At 37.5% G+C, this 14027-nt stretch overlaps 1 protein-coding gene across 2 annotated transcripts in view; it reads right to left on the bottom strand.

Annotated features, from left to right (window-relative positions):
- Positions 1-14027, bottom strand: part of KMT2A (lysine methyltransferase 2A) — an 86096-nt gene that overhangs the window by 46462 nt on the left and 25607 nt on the right. For both annotated transcript variants that reach the window (XM_054592343.1, XM_054592344.1), the window contains 6 exons: positions 10688-10757; positions 5386-8039; positions 3935-4112; positions 2627-2861; positions 1147-1211; positions 142-519 (listed from right to left, as the gene is read on the bottom strand). In XM_054592343.1, the coding sequence (XP_054448318.1) occupies positions 142-519; positions 1147-1211; positions 2627-2861; positions 3935-4112; positions 5386-8039; positions 10688-10757 (3580 nt within the window). The remainder of the gene's footprint in view (positions 1-141; positions 520-1146; positions 1212-2626; positions 2862-3934; positions 4113-5385; positions 8040-10687; positions 10758-14027) is intronic.

Here is a 14027-nt window from a genome sequence, read left to right as displayed (position 1 = left end):
TATATAATGGTTAAAAGTGCTAATTTTCTTGCACTGAACAATTAAAAATATACATTTCAGGTTTCCAAATGCTGTTTAAGATAGCAACGTTTTTTGCTAGTAATTCTGGTCCAGCAGTTTCTTCTTGCCTTCCTCACTCACCCGACTCTGGTGGTGGAGGCTGTTTTTTCTTGGGCTCACTAGGAGCAATCTTGGGAACTTCCTTTCTTGGTGGTGCTGTGCTAGATGGCTGTGGGGGCGTGACTGCTGCTGGCTGGGGGACCTGCTTGCTGGATTTCCTGGAAGCTGGAACAGTAACTTGTTTGGATTCATGTCCAGGGGCAGAGGCATTCCCTTCTTCGCCCTTCTCCTCAATGTGCTTTCGCAGAGAAGGTTCACTATTGCTTTTCTTGGGGGCAGGATCCTCTCTTACTGATGGGATAGGTTTCTGACTAGAGTCCACCAAGTTCTTCGTAACACTGCTCTCTTTGCTCTCTTTCTTTTCACTGCTCTTAGACTTTTTCTCTTTCTTTTTCACAGCTAGGGAAAACACATGATTATTTATCTATAAGCAAGAAAAATTTTATTTAAAATAGAAGTATAAGAATATAACATAATCTTATTCTCAGTTTCCTGCAGGTAATGTTGACACTGAAGAGGCTCAAGAAAGTTAATGCCAACTTGGTCAGGTAAAACAGGTATACTTTCATTGCTCTGGGAAATGGAATAAACTCTAATTTTTATATGAATTAAAAATGTTTTATTATGGTAAAGGGTATAGTAAAATGAACCCCCAAGTCCATCACCCAAGCTTCAACAACCATCAACTCCTTGGGATAGAGTAGTACTTAAAAAACAAAACAAAACAAAACAAAAACTGCCCTGGCTGGTGTGGCTCAGTGGACTGAGTGCCAGCCTGTGAACCAAAGGGCTACCAGTTCGATTCCCAGCCTAGGACATATGCCTGGGTTTCAGGCCAGGTCCCCAGTAGGGGGCGCATGACAGGCAACCCACACATTGATGTTTTCCTCTCTCTTTCCCTTCTCTCTAAAAATAAATAAATAATACTTTAAAAAGAAAAACAATTAGTATTCTCTTTACACTAGATGTAAACAACTATATGGCATTAAAGCAGGAAGCATTTTGGGAAAGAGCTTTTTACATTACCTTTTGCTTGCTTCTGAAGATAGGCTTTGGAAGGCATCCACTGTAGATTCTGACATTTTCTCATCCTAGGTTAACAAGGGATACCATAAAGTAAACAACATTTAGAAGAGAAGCAATTTGAACAAGTGTTAATTTGCAAGAATCAGTGAATCTTTATTCAGGTTCATTTTGAGAACTGATAAAAGGACTGTTGAATCCCTCTATCAGTAATTTTACTTATCTTTATGATCTAAAAAGAACAAACACCAAATTATTTTTGGAATGAGACTCAAATTTCATATAACCTAGTACTGACTAGCACCATATATAAAATGATCAGTTTATGTTACTTATTATCAAATCAGTTCTGTTCCCTTATGAGGTTAATATTCATTTAGTAATCTGAATACAAAATAGACTAAAATTACCCAACAAGTCCTTTGCCTTCACTGCAATTCTGTAGGCCTATGTCAAGACTCCACCCCTCAATTTAGTGAAACTCAAGACTTAATTTGAAGTGTAAAATTGAATGAAATCGTTCCCACCCCTAAACTTAAATGTAATTTTACCTTGCTAGCATGTATCTTTGTGCTGATCTGTGAATTCTCACTCCTTTACACAAATGAGACTGAGACAAGATTCTTGCTTAAGGCCAGACTAAACCAAAGCACAGAACTACTTGTTGTCTCCTAAAAACTGCCTCCCAGGAAGTAACTAATGCAACATTTCTCCCAATTATGTTTTATATAAACCGTTTCAAGTTACCCATTCATTCAGAACATATCTGTTGATAACACCTATTTCTTATGCCAGGTGAGATGCTCACTTTATGAGATGCTCAGTCACGAAAATTTGTTCGTGTAACTCTTTTGATCAAATTTAAACAAGTTATCCCAGAAGGCAGAAAGTACATCCACAAGTTGACTAAAGAAATAGAGAAAAGATAACCAAAACTTCCATATCAAAATTTTATATGCATGAAAATACTGAGAGCGCGCAGAGACACATACAAGATACCACCACTATTTCCGGAAAGCCATAAAGATAAAGGTAATTTCAGCTGACCTAATAAACAGTATGCCTAAATGTGTCAGTTTTCAAGCAGAAACTCCCCAGATCTGCACTGATATGGCAGCCACTACGCACATGTGGCTATTTAAATTTAAATTTAAATTAAAAGAAATTAAAAAAATGTAATTCTTCAGTGACTAACCCCATTTCAAGTGCTCAACAGCCACATTTGGCTACTGGCTACAATACCGAACTGAGCAGATAAAATTTACCATTTCCATCACTGCAGAATGTTCTATCAGAAGCACTATTTCAGAGTATTCCTTATTTCACCACAGCCCAAACCTAGTCACACTGCAAAATCTAACTATGCAACTAATCTTGCAATTTGAGAATTGAATACGACCACATTCAGTTTTTTGTTCATCTTTGCAACTAAACAACCTTCACAGTGGAGGCGTCAACACCTCAGAATAAGACACCCACTCACTTGCAGCACTGCTTCTTTATATTGCGGCCACCAAATTTGGGCTTGTCTAAGCAGTTAGTACAAACACCACAGTCCTCAGGCACCTGGCAGCCAGGACACTGCCCGCACCGCCTCGATCGCCGTCCTTTCTTTACTGGAGGTTCCTGAGGTGCCTTGTTTCTGGTGACAGGTTTAATTGGTTTGATGGGTGGAGCAAGAGGTTCAGCATCTTCTGAGCCAGCAATTGACGACTTGTCTGTTAAAAAAATGTCATTAGTTCTGAGGAAGTATCTAATTCCTTCTTGGGAGCAGAGGCAGAAATCCTCAATATAAAATTATATTATTATAAACATTCTAAGTTTGTTTTAATTGGGGCTCCAAAAATGAAATACAATAAAAAATATTTAAATGCAAAACTCAGAGCTATTTAAATGATTATTTATTTAAATGCTGTTAAATGCCTATAACCTGCAGCTTAGTGAAAGCAGAAATCCAAACACTGAAAACAAAACACAGTCTAACCTAAAGTTCAAGAATATGAATTGAGCCCTGGCTGGTGTGTCTCAGTGAACTGAGTGCCAGGCTACAAACTGAAGGTTACCAGTTTGATTCCCAGGTTGTGGGCCCGGCCCCAGGATGGAGCCTGCAAGAGGCAACTAATTAGTGTTATCTCTTGCACATCAACATTTCTCTGCCTTTCTTTCTCCCTTCCCTTCTCTCCGAAAATAAATAAATAAAATCTTTTAAAAAATGGATAAATTGAATGTTTCTGGAGATTCTCTAAACCTCTAAATTTTATATGACGAGTCACCTATCATTGAAGAACTATATGGTAATCATGAGAATGTGCCTCACTAACCTCCAACCACAGGGAGCATAGGTGACAAAGGGTCCCGGCTGCTGTGTTCTGAGATCCAGTGGTGCAGAGCCCACGTTTACCATGGGAGCTGCTTCCAGGCAGTGACTGAGCACTGCAGGACACAAGACTCTCCTGGTAGTCAACTTTTGCTCAAGGACACTCTTGTCAAACTTTTTTATACTGCATGGCAATCTAGGAAGATTCTGCCCAAATATTCCCTCCTTTCTTCATTAGTCAGATTTGCAGAACAGCCTGAAATTTTCCCAGCCTTCCCTGGCTCCCTCCCCATTTTCCCTCACAGGCATTTCATCTAATAAAATCCCTGTGCATTTGATCCTCCCTTGCCCTCTGTCCTTTAGGGGACCTGGACTAACACATAATGCTATGAAGAGCCCACTAGGCATCCTAAGAATGATCAGCAAACAAATCAAATGTGTGCTATGACTTCAAAGTTGACATCTCTGACCTACCATCATTCCCCATGGAAGACAAAATCTTTTCTCGTTCTTCCCATGGTAAGGCACTCAGGGTGGGCATGTCATCAGGAAACACAGCTCGTTTTCGGCCAAGGGCAACAGCAGCTCTTCTGCAGACATGTTTAATCCGGGGTCCTCGCACAGAGGTCTCTGATGAATCACTTTCTTGACCCTAAATATAAGGCAAGCCAAAAACAAACAATAACAACCATACATGTTGAAAATATAATTAAATGAAACCAAGGTATTTTAGATTAATTTATTATAATCTAGAAGCACTCTAGTTATTTCCAGCTGATAAGCCATATAAATATGCAAGAGTCAACTACTTCTGTATTCTAAAATTGGCAGGGAAAAAAGGGAAATCAACTAAATTTTTACTCCCAATTATACTCCTTAAAAACTTCCCTTGAAATTCAAGTTGCCAGTCTGTATTATCAAAGAGTTCAGTTTAACCATAGATTATTTCTTATATTTCCCTGATCAACAGAGAAGAGGAAATAACCTATAAATGGACAAATAAAGGCCACAGCTCCAAACAGAAATGTCTCACATATTAAAGAGCCACTGTTCTTATCACTAGGATGCTAACAAAAAAAATCCAGAATAATGCCAGAAATAAATCCCTGCTTGAACTCTCAACTGGCAGAATAACTAAAATATGGCCCTAGGTTGAATAACATTAAAAAAACCTAAGTTTGTGGTCACTGTAACCTAACTTGATATGTTTGCATAAATATGCATCTACTACCTGGCAATTTTTAAAAAAGAACTGAAGGATCAGCAGGTTTTCTCAGAAAAGACCAGTGTCTAACTCACTGTGTAAAAAGGGAAAAATAAATTGCTGTTCTTTGTAAAAATCAGTTTGTCTCCCTTTTAATCAACTCAATTCTACAGCTTTTCTGTCCAACAACTTAAGGCCAAATGCTTCTCATGTATTCTGCAAACACCTATTATTTATTGCTCCAACCACTTACTATTCAGAGGACGAAAATCTGCACCCATCCACCCCCCCTCATTTTCTATAGTTAACAATAGTAAAACAAATTTGACTATAGAAATGCACCTTCAAAATTAAGTCGCAGATTGCAATACACCAAACCTGTTAAGTGCAAACAACTCAGCATTCTCTGCCACATGGCCCCAACCTACCTTTCAGTCTCAGTCCATCACTTTCCTGCGCATACCAGTCCAGCTAGTCACCGTACCTGAAATGCTTCTCTACCCACACTGTTCCCTCCACGTAGAATGTTCTACCCTATCATTTTATACCTATCAAAATCCTACCAGTCCTTAAAGGACCATTGAAAAAATGCCACCAATTCCTTCTAACCTTTTTTCCTGATTCCCATAACAGGGTGTAACTGAAACACTTAGCCTAAAACTTGCTCATAGAAGGGGCTTGATAGTGTGTTGATTTTAACAGGCAACATGGAAAAGAGTACCTGTGCTTTGGGTTGGTCAGTTTGTTTAAGACTCTTACTCTTCTCAATCTTGCAGAGCTGGGCTTTGGCCTTTTTAAGGAGGCTGGCAACCCTCTTGTCAGTCATTGGAAGCTTGTCTGCCTGAGCCAACATGGAGCCTATGGAGGAAGTGGAATGTTTAACAGTGCTAGATGAAGGAGTGGAAAGGCAGAGGGTTTTCTCCTTCTCCAGAGACGGGGAAGTTGGGCCGAGGTCCAGGTTAGTTTTTTCCAGATTTCCTCTCCCTTTCTTTATAAGTATTTTGGTTTTGACAGCTGTTGTATCCCCAAGAGTCACAGAAGTAGTATCAGTCCCAGAATCAAGTGATGAAGACTTCTTCCGTCCTGTTGCTTTTTTGGCAGAAGATGAAGTGGCAACATCTTCACCAACAACCTTCTCTTTGGAAACCCTACCCACAGGATACAAAGCAGAACTACTCTGAATTTCTGATCCCTTTTTCCTTTTCTCTTTCCTTGACTCCCTCTTATTTTCTTTTTCTCTCTCCCGATCTCTCTCTCTACTCTTGTCCTTCTCCATGTTCTTGTCAACCTCTCGATCTTTGGACAACTCCTCAGGGGCCTTGTCTTTATTTCTCCCTCTTTCAGTCTGAGAGCCTGGGGAAAACCAAGGGAAGAGAGGGGTAGGGCTACTGGATGAAAATGGCTCTGCTGGAGCACTAGTCTGCTTTCTTGGTCTCTGGTTTTTCTCTGCAGATTCCCCAGACTGAGTCAGGGAATGAGAAGGAAAAGTAAAAGTTGGGTTTAAGGCACTAGTGGCAAGAGGACTAACAGAAATGCTTAATGAGGAAGAAACAGAAGACGGTGCGGTGAGAGGTGATAGCTCAGAAGTACTAAGCCTTCCACTTCTTGTCCTCATGGAGTGAGAAGGAGATCTTGGTTCAGATCGAATAGGGCTGAATACTTTTCTTTTCCTTTTTCTGTTAGATACTGCTGAAGAAGGTGTTCCAGCAGAAGTTCGATTACTAGGTATGGTTACAGACTCAAATATTCTAGAGTGAGCCTCACTTGGAGTAAATCTTGGCGCTCTCAGAAGAGGGCTCCTTTTGTGCACATCAAACCTTGTTCCAGAATGGAGTGGTGAAAACAATCGGGCTGACGCAGCAGTACCAGATGCAGAGAAACCGGATGCAAAGCCAACATCCTCAGGAGTTAGTGGAGGAGGTCGGAAATTATCAAATATTGGTTTGCGAATAAGACCTTCTTTGGCATACTTCGCTGAGGAAAAGTATTGTGGCTCTGACCTAGAATGCTTTAAAGAAGTCCACCTAAATGTCGGTTCTCGCAAAATAGATTTTCGCTTTCCTTGCATGGAAGCAGCAGAAGCAGGCAAAAATGGTGATGCTAAAGGGATTGTTGGAGGCATTAGCCAAGGTGTGTGGTCAGAGATGCTGGAGGCTGGCTGCAATGGTGGGGGTGGAGTAAGGAGAGGTGGAGGTGGTGAGGAGGAGGTCTGCTGCTGGGGGGCACTTTGTAGAGCTGATAATTTTTTCGTTGTTCTAGATCCAAAACTTCTCTCCGACACAGAATACCTTCTGCTTCTCCTCTCATTACTATCATTTTCTGGGGACTGGGAAATAGGTAGTGGAGTATGAGCTTCAGGAGTATCACTCTGTTCTTCAGGAAGTACCTGAATCTCCTCTGAGGCCTGAGAATCTGTGGAGGTATCAACACTGGGGCTGCTAGATCGGGAGGAGTCTGAAGACATCTGAGAGGAGTGCTGAGAAGCTGCACTTGATTTTTCGGATGATCCACAGGATGTGGCACTGAATCTACTATTGGGTGTAGACTCTAGTCGGGCAATTTTAATTGGAGGGTCATAATCTTCATCCTCTATAAACCGTCGAGGGGTTTTAATGATTCTTGAGGAAATGGCACTGACTACAGGCATAATGAACTGTCGAATATTTTTGATCTGTGTCTTCACTTTTCTTCCTTGCAGCTGAGCTGCTTCTTTTTCAATTTTCTTTTGAGCCCCCTTTTTTGCCCTCTGCAAGAGCTGCTTAGCAATTGTTGCATCTGTCCTTTTAGAGGAAGGAATAATCCTAACTGGCTTAATCCTTCGAGGGCTTTGTCTGACTACTGTCTTATCTTCTTTTGTGTGTGGAGGTGTTCCTTCCTTGTCTTTCCGAACTTTCTGGGGCTTTTCCAGTTGAGAGTTAATGAGGAGACCTGAAGGGGTCTTTATCCTTTCTGTCGATGGAGGCCTTCCTCGTCGTCGTACAATCTGTACCCCCTTCCTTCCTATTTGAAGCTTCCCTGTCTTAAATTTAGACTTGAGAGGAGAGAGTTTGCCTGCTCTTAATTTTTTAATCTTTGTGGCTTGCTGAAATGTAGCAGAAGGTGTCCGTTTAATTTTTTTCAGGCTATCTTCTTTGTTTCCCTTTGGTAACTCTGAAATGTCCTTTCCATGTGTTATTTTGATTTTTACTCCAGGGAAAGTGGGAGGTCTTCCTCTCTTTTTTTCTATACTTTTAGAATCTTTCTTCTTGATCTTATCTCCAGATTTGGTCTCTGATTTATTCAGAGAGGAAAACACAGATGGATCTGAGAGGATAGCTGAATTTCGGTCAGAGCCACTTCTAGGTCTCCCACGAGGTTTTCGAGGACTAGTTTTAACTGTGTACAGAAATTAAACAATGAAGAGCATATATTTAGCTTTTCAGTTCAGGTCTTAACTAAGCTGAATATAATTCAGCACAAGCCATTTGGTACTGAACTCTACTTGAGTCCAATGCGTCAATAAAATCTTAATTGTGCTTAGTTTCTTTTCCCCAAGAACTTTCTCAAAGAAATTAACTAATAACATGCCACCTAAAAGAATATTTAACTACTTTTTTGAGAGAAAAACTAACATAAAAGTATTTCAACTGAGCAATTTATAATATTATACAAACGTGATTTTCCTACAACTTTGGGCAAGCAAGGTTTTTTCTGAATTCACAAAAATATGTTTAAAAAGCATCCGTACTACCTTTTCCATATTCTAGCCACCAAGATTACCATTGAGAACATGTTTATAGTAACTCATCCCATCTTTTCAATTCAGAATTTTTGCTTTAATAAATTTGAACAAAGTGGGCTTTGATCAATAGCTAACTTGTATAGAAAAAAGTTCCTGAGCAGCTCAGCCTCCTATATTTTCAATCTGTTTTGCCATAGTAAACTAAGAAAGTATTACTGAATAGAAAAATATTCATTCATGAGACATCAGGAAATCATCACTGAACTCAGTAGCAGTAAACTAATCAGTAGAGTGACATGATGGTGTGCCCATTAGGCTGTCCTCCTACCTGCAGATTCTTAAACTAGGTAGTCTCAAGTTACAAAAAAAGATTTAACTTTAATTGATATAAGAGCAAACCCACAATTTATTAAATCATAAGAATTTCTTCTAAATAAAAGACAATTTATAAATCGGCTCAATGTGCTACTTACCAAGAGAACCAAGAAAACATTTTCCTAAAATTTTTTGTATAAACTTGTATTTTCTAAATGTGTTAAGAGTTGCCTAGTCTATCATATTTTCTCTTCCCTCATGACTTTTAAATGTTTTATTTAACTCAACATTTTTTTGACACTTAAAACCTTCCCCAATAGGCACCAAAAGAGATATATGCCATTATGAACATTTTAGACTATGGAACTAACTTTCTAACAGAACAGAAATCAACAACGGGCTTGTTGTTTATCTCTCTAAATATAATTGCTTTCCTCACCAATCGAGACTTCTCTTAATAGATTAAGGATTCACAAATCCATTCTCAATATATATTAATTACAACAAAAGTAATAGACTGAGACAATACAGAAACTATGTTTCATTTCTTAAATAATGAAACAGCCAGGTGGCTTTTTAAAATCCAAGACAACATTCAAGGTAGCCTGACAGCCAACAAAAAAACCAAAGAGGAAACCATCAAGAAACAGTTGTGAATTACCAAAATAAACTCCTACCCAGGTATATCACAAGATTCCTTAAAATCATGGCATACTTGAACCTAGCCACTCTCTTTTTTTATTAGGGCTTTATTATTAGGGCTTTGTTAATTCTGAAAACCTCTTCTATCCAACTTAAAAAAGGTTTTGGTGGACAAATAGAAAAAAAGCAGAACAGAGGAGTGTAGTTCTGCTGTGAACTTCCATAATCCACAACACATTCAAAGAACTCACAAGTCAGTTACAAGTAATTCCTCGTCGTGTATTTCCTGGGTCTCATTTCATCATTTATAAATGAAGGGTTGGACCAGACGATCTCTCAAATCACTTTCTGATAAGAAGTTTTAAGATTTCACCACATGTTCAAGAGAACATTCCTACTGTCTAAGTGGCACAAATACTGGGATCCTACTGACTAATTTCTCCCAACTATAATGACAATACCATCACCACTTGGGAAAGGAAAAATTGTCATTATGTGTTTGAATTAGATTACTATATAAAATATGACGACTCAAATAAAACCCAAATGCTAACAAACATCACAAACTAAGTCAATGTTAAAGAGCAAAGACACAGGTAACAACATATTTAACTAGACTGTCTATCTATATGAAATTTAAAAAAAAATCATCCAAGAATTAAGAATAGCTGCACAGACAGGGAATGTTTTCTTCATCAAAAGATCTATAGCTGTCTCCTATATAGAATAGAATATAATTCTGCAAGCCATTAAATGGTATTTCTACTAAAAATTGTGAGAAAACTAGCTGTAAGTCTAGTATTTCAAGACATTCTAGGTATTTTCTTAGTGAGAATAATGACAAAAATATTGTTTATAAACAGAAATACCCCATATCATTTTTGTTTTAATACAGCCTTTTAAGAATCAGGTAAAACAGTTCACACAGTGCTAATTTTTTTTAGTTCTTGGACAGTAACAGACCAAATTTCATCTGGCCAAATTATTACCAAAGTCATATACACTACCATATAACTCAAAATATGTATATCTGAGGTTGCTCATAGCAGATACCTTCAATTTGCCTACCAGCTTTTCCAACCATCCCACAGGAAGTCTATCTGTCATCCTGCAGGTGGTTCCCACAGAGAAGCCTGATAGAGTCACTCCCATGAAGAGGTGTATTTCACAAACCATTTCTTACTTAGTGTGAAGGAAAAGGAGGGATGTACAAAAAAAACAAAACAAAACAAACAAAAAACCCCCTACTATTTAAGACCATCCTTTACATGCAAAGGCGGCAAGGGGAAGTCACAGTCTCTTAACAAACAAAATTTAAAGGCACCATGTGCTTAAATGGCCATACCTGAAGGAGACCTTGCGGGACTTCGTACTCTGACTTCTTCATCTGAGCCAAAACCTAAGAACTGCTCATCCTACAATAAAGGAAAATTATTTTAAAATCAGAAACCAAAACATGAATGTGAATAAATCCTAAAGAAATGCCCAGAGGAGACAAAAATGAATTTGAAATATTATCTTCTATACATTAATCATCATTCACATGGATATTTAAATAACTGCTATTGAAATAAATGGACCCAGGCATATAGCTTTATTATAAACAGGAGCTGTGTGTAATTGAACAATACACTGAAATACTATCTTTGGTGCACAGGACCCAGGGGACAGTCCTAAAGTTCAAACTATAGTTCAGCCCCAAACAATTAAAGAACAACTTTAATTCAAATGTTCAAATCAGTACAACGACAGAAATATACAGCCCCAATAAAACAAACCTTTTCAACAAGTAGTTAAGTCTACAAACACATTAAGGAGTAACATAAAAAATATCATAATCTCTAATTTACTAAATATTAATAGAGACTGAAGTTGCCATAATCATCAATTCTTTAATTCAGGAATTGACATTTAGATGTGATTTCTGTACATTTGAGATCCAAAGATTCTCAACATGGCATTTTATGGCATCATTTTAAAATGCCCTCTGATAAGAGACTTAATGGTGGGCAGCAGCATTTGTGAAAGCGATCATGAATTGATAATATATAGGGTGAAATTCATTAAAAAATAATGTAGGGAAGCATCTTATTTTCAGTTACACTTAGAAAATGCAAAGGCAAAAACTTCCTACTTCTCACTTTTAACCTGCCCTTTATAAAAACTAACAATCAAACAAGGATTAAACCTATTTTGAACATCCTCTCACAAAAGATGGTCTATTTAAACAAACTAATTAATAGAAATTCACTGATTCAGAGACTAGGAGTTCCTTCTAGAGAGATAAAATTTCAGATTCCAGTAACAAAACCTACACCAAACAAGAAAAAAACAAGGACAAAAGATTTTCTTGAACATCCAAATGCATACTGATACAAACTAAGTTCCAACAATTAAAGCCCCCAATTTTCCTCTCAGAAGCAAAGACCACATGTATGTCGGCCTTATCTGTGGATTTTCTGAAGAACTGTTTTCCAAGTTAGTTTAAAGCTCAACTCAGGTGCTAATCTGTTTACAACCCATTAACCAGGAATATATGAAAAGACACATGTAACCTTTTAGACAAATTAGCAGGTTCAGCCCTTAAATTTACATACTTTTGAGGGGCAAAATGTTTGAGGCCAAGACTTTGGATATAATGCAACTGAGAGAGAATTCTCATTAGAATCTAAAAAGGTTCTTGCTCTTAAGGTTGTTGAAATTATCAAAGCATTTAACTATGTAAGAAAATCTGTAATTATCCTTTTCAAAGAGATTTCTATGTAAACTATTATAATTCTAAGAATCCTAAATTTAATGCATATTATTTTACAGTCTATTCTTTAATCATTAAATAAAATTTAAAATAAATTCTATTGTGAACATCATTTGTGAATATTAAAAAAAAAATCTCTCTCTTCATCTTACAACAAGTTAGGATAACCTCAGACATGTGGAGTTTAATCCTAAATAAATTTCTGGAATGATTTTTCAGGGTTTGTACTTGTAAATTAAAAATTACCAAAAACAAAAAAAAAAACAATCCCCCCCCCCAAAATAACAAGACCAAACTCGCAAGACACAATTAATCCAAAAATCTTATTACAATAAAGGAAGTTATGTATCATTACTTTTTAAATGTACTTTTGGGCAGGAAAGAAGGCACTTAAAATAGTAATCCTAAAATATACTTTGAGAAAAAGCAGACAAATAGTTCACGGTAAATGCCTCAGATACTGTTAAAGAAAAAATGCCTTGGGCGTGGCTCAGTTGGTTGGGCATCGTTCTACAAGCCAAAAAGTTGTTGGTTTGATTCCCGGTCTGGGCACATACCTGGGTTTCGAGTTCAATCCTGGGTCGGGGTGCCTAGGAGAGGCAACCGATCAACATTTTTCTCTTTCACATCAATGTTTCTCTCCACCTCTTTCTCCCTCCCTTTCCCTCTCTCTAAAAATTATAAATAGAACATCTTTTTAAAAAATATCACAGCATCTTAGAATTTTAGAGGGGGCTGTCCAATCCTCACATTTGTAGGCATGTGACACCACTGGGAATGAGGAGCAAATACAGACTGTTTGATATCAGTCAAGTCAGTTACTAGTTTTATATCTTAATTTCTTTACTTGACTGCTGTAATGAGTAAATAAAATATGTAACTTATGTAAAATCACTCAGAAAACTGTAAGACAATATCCATTAATGATGTGGTTTTAGAAACTGAAGCTCTGAAGGGCCAAATGACTTGTCTAAGATCAGTTAGTTCCAATGAACTTCCTACCAAAATAGTTACAATTTAAAACTATAAATAAGTATTTAATTCAGTTCAAAGTCTGCTATTCTTTCCAGTACAATTAAAGCAACATGATGTCCATTTCCAGATCCTTAAAATTTCCTATTTAATTCATTCTTTTATCCTCATTGAACAACCTGCTAATGTATGCATTTCAAAGACATCTGAGCATTTCCCAACACTTACCAGGGGACTACATTGCTAAACGCATGAATTTTATGCTCCAAGTGCTGCAATGGAAAGGTAGTTCTATCAACTATACATACAATAACCAACAGAAAAAGTAACAAACAGGGGAGGTCATAAAAGATTATTAATCTGTGAAAGAAATAAGAAACCCACATTGCTATGATTATTATCAGCAACCTTAGTCATCTTTCTATATTTCAAACTTTCACAAAATGTAACTCTATAATCTTAATTGCAGTGTGCTTCAAAACAGAGTACTACTGAGCTGTCAAGTAGCAACTTAACTAACTCTGTCAATGTTTGAAGTCTGTTAAGTACTGTACTTTCCAAAATGTCAGAAAGCATTAACTCTTTCCTCATGGTCTTACAGTTGAAATAAGAAAAGAATGAGTAGTCAAAAAAGACTATTTCCACCAAAGAACTTTCTTTTTACTTTAAATGTCAGTTGACCTCTTGAAGCATGCTTAAAAAAGAAAAGAGTACTGCCCTGATGGGCATGGCTCAGCTGGTTGAGCGTTGTGGTCCAATCCCTGGTTGCTGGCATGTGCAAGAGGCAGCTCACTGATACTTCTCTCATATGCTGATGTTTCTCTCCCTCCCTTCCCATTAAAAAAAATTAAATAAATAAAATAAGGAAAAAAAAAAAAGGTACCCACTGTTTACATAATTCAGATGGTTCAGCAAAAAAATAAAAGCCATTATTGCTATGCTAAAGAGCTCTCTCCTC

This window comes from Pteronotus mesoamericanus, unplaced genomic scaffold (genome assembly GCF_021234165.1).
Source record: "Pteronotus mesoamericanus isolate MK-2021 breed Mesoamerican mustached bat unplaced genomic scaffold, CSHL_Meso_final scaffold_36, whole genome shotgun sequence".
NCBI lineage: Eukaryota > Metazoa > Chordata > Mammalia > Chiroptera > Mormoopidae > Pteronotus > Pteronotus mesoamericanus.
This window is presented reverse-complemented; position numbering and strand designations above follow the sequence as displayed.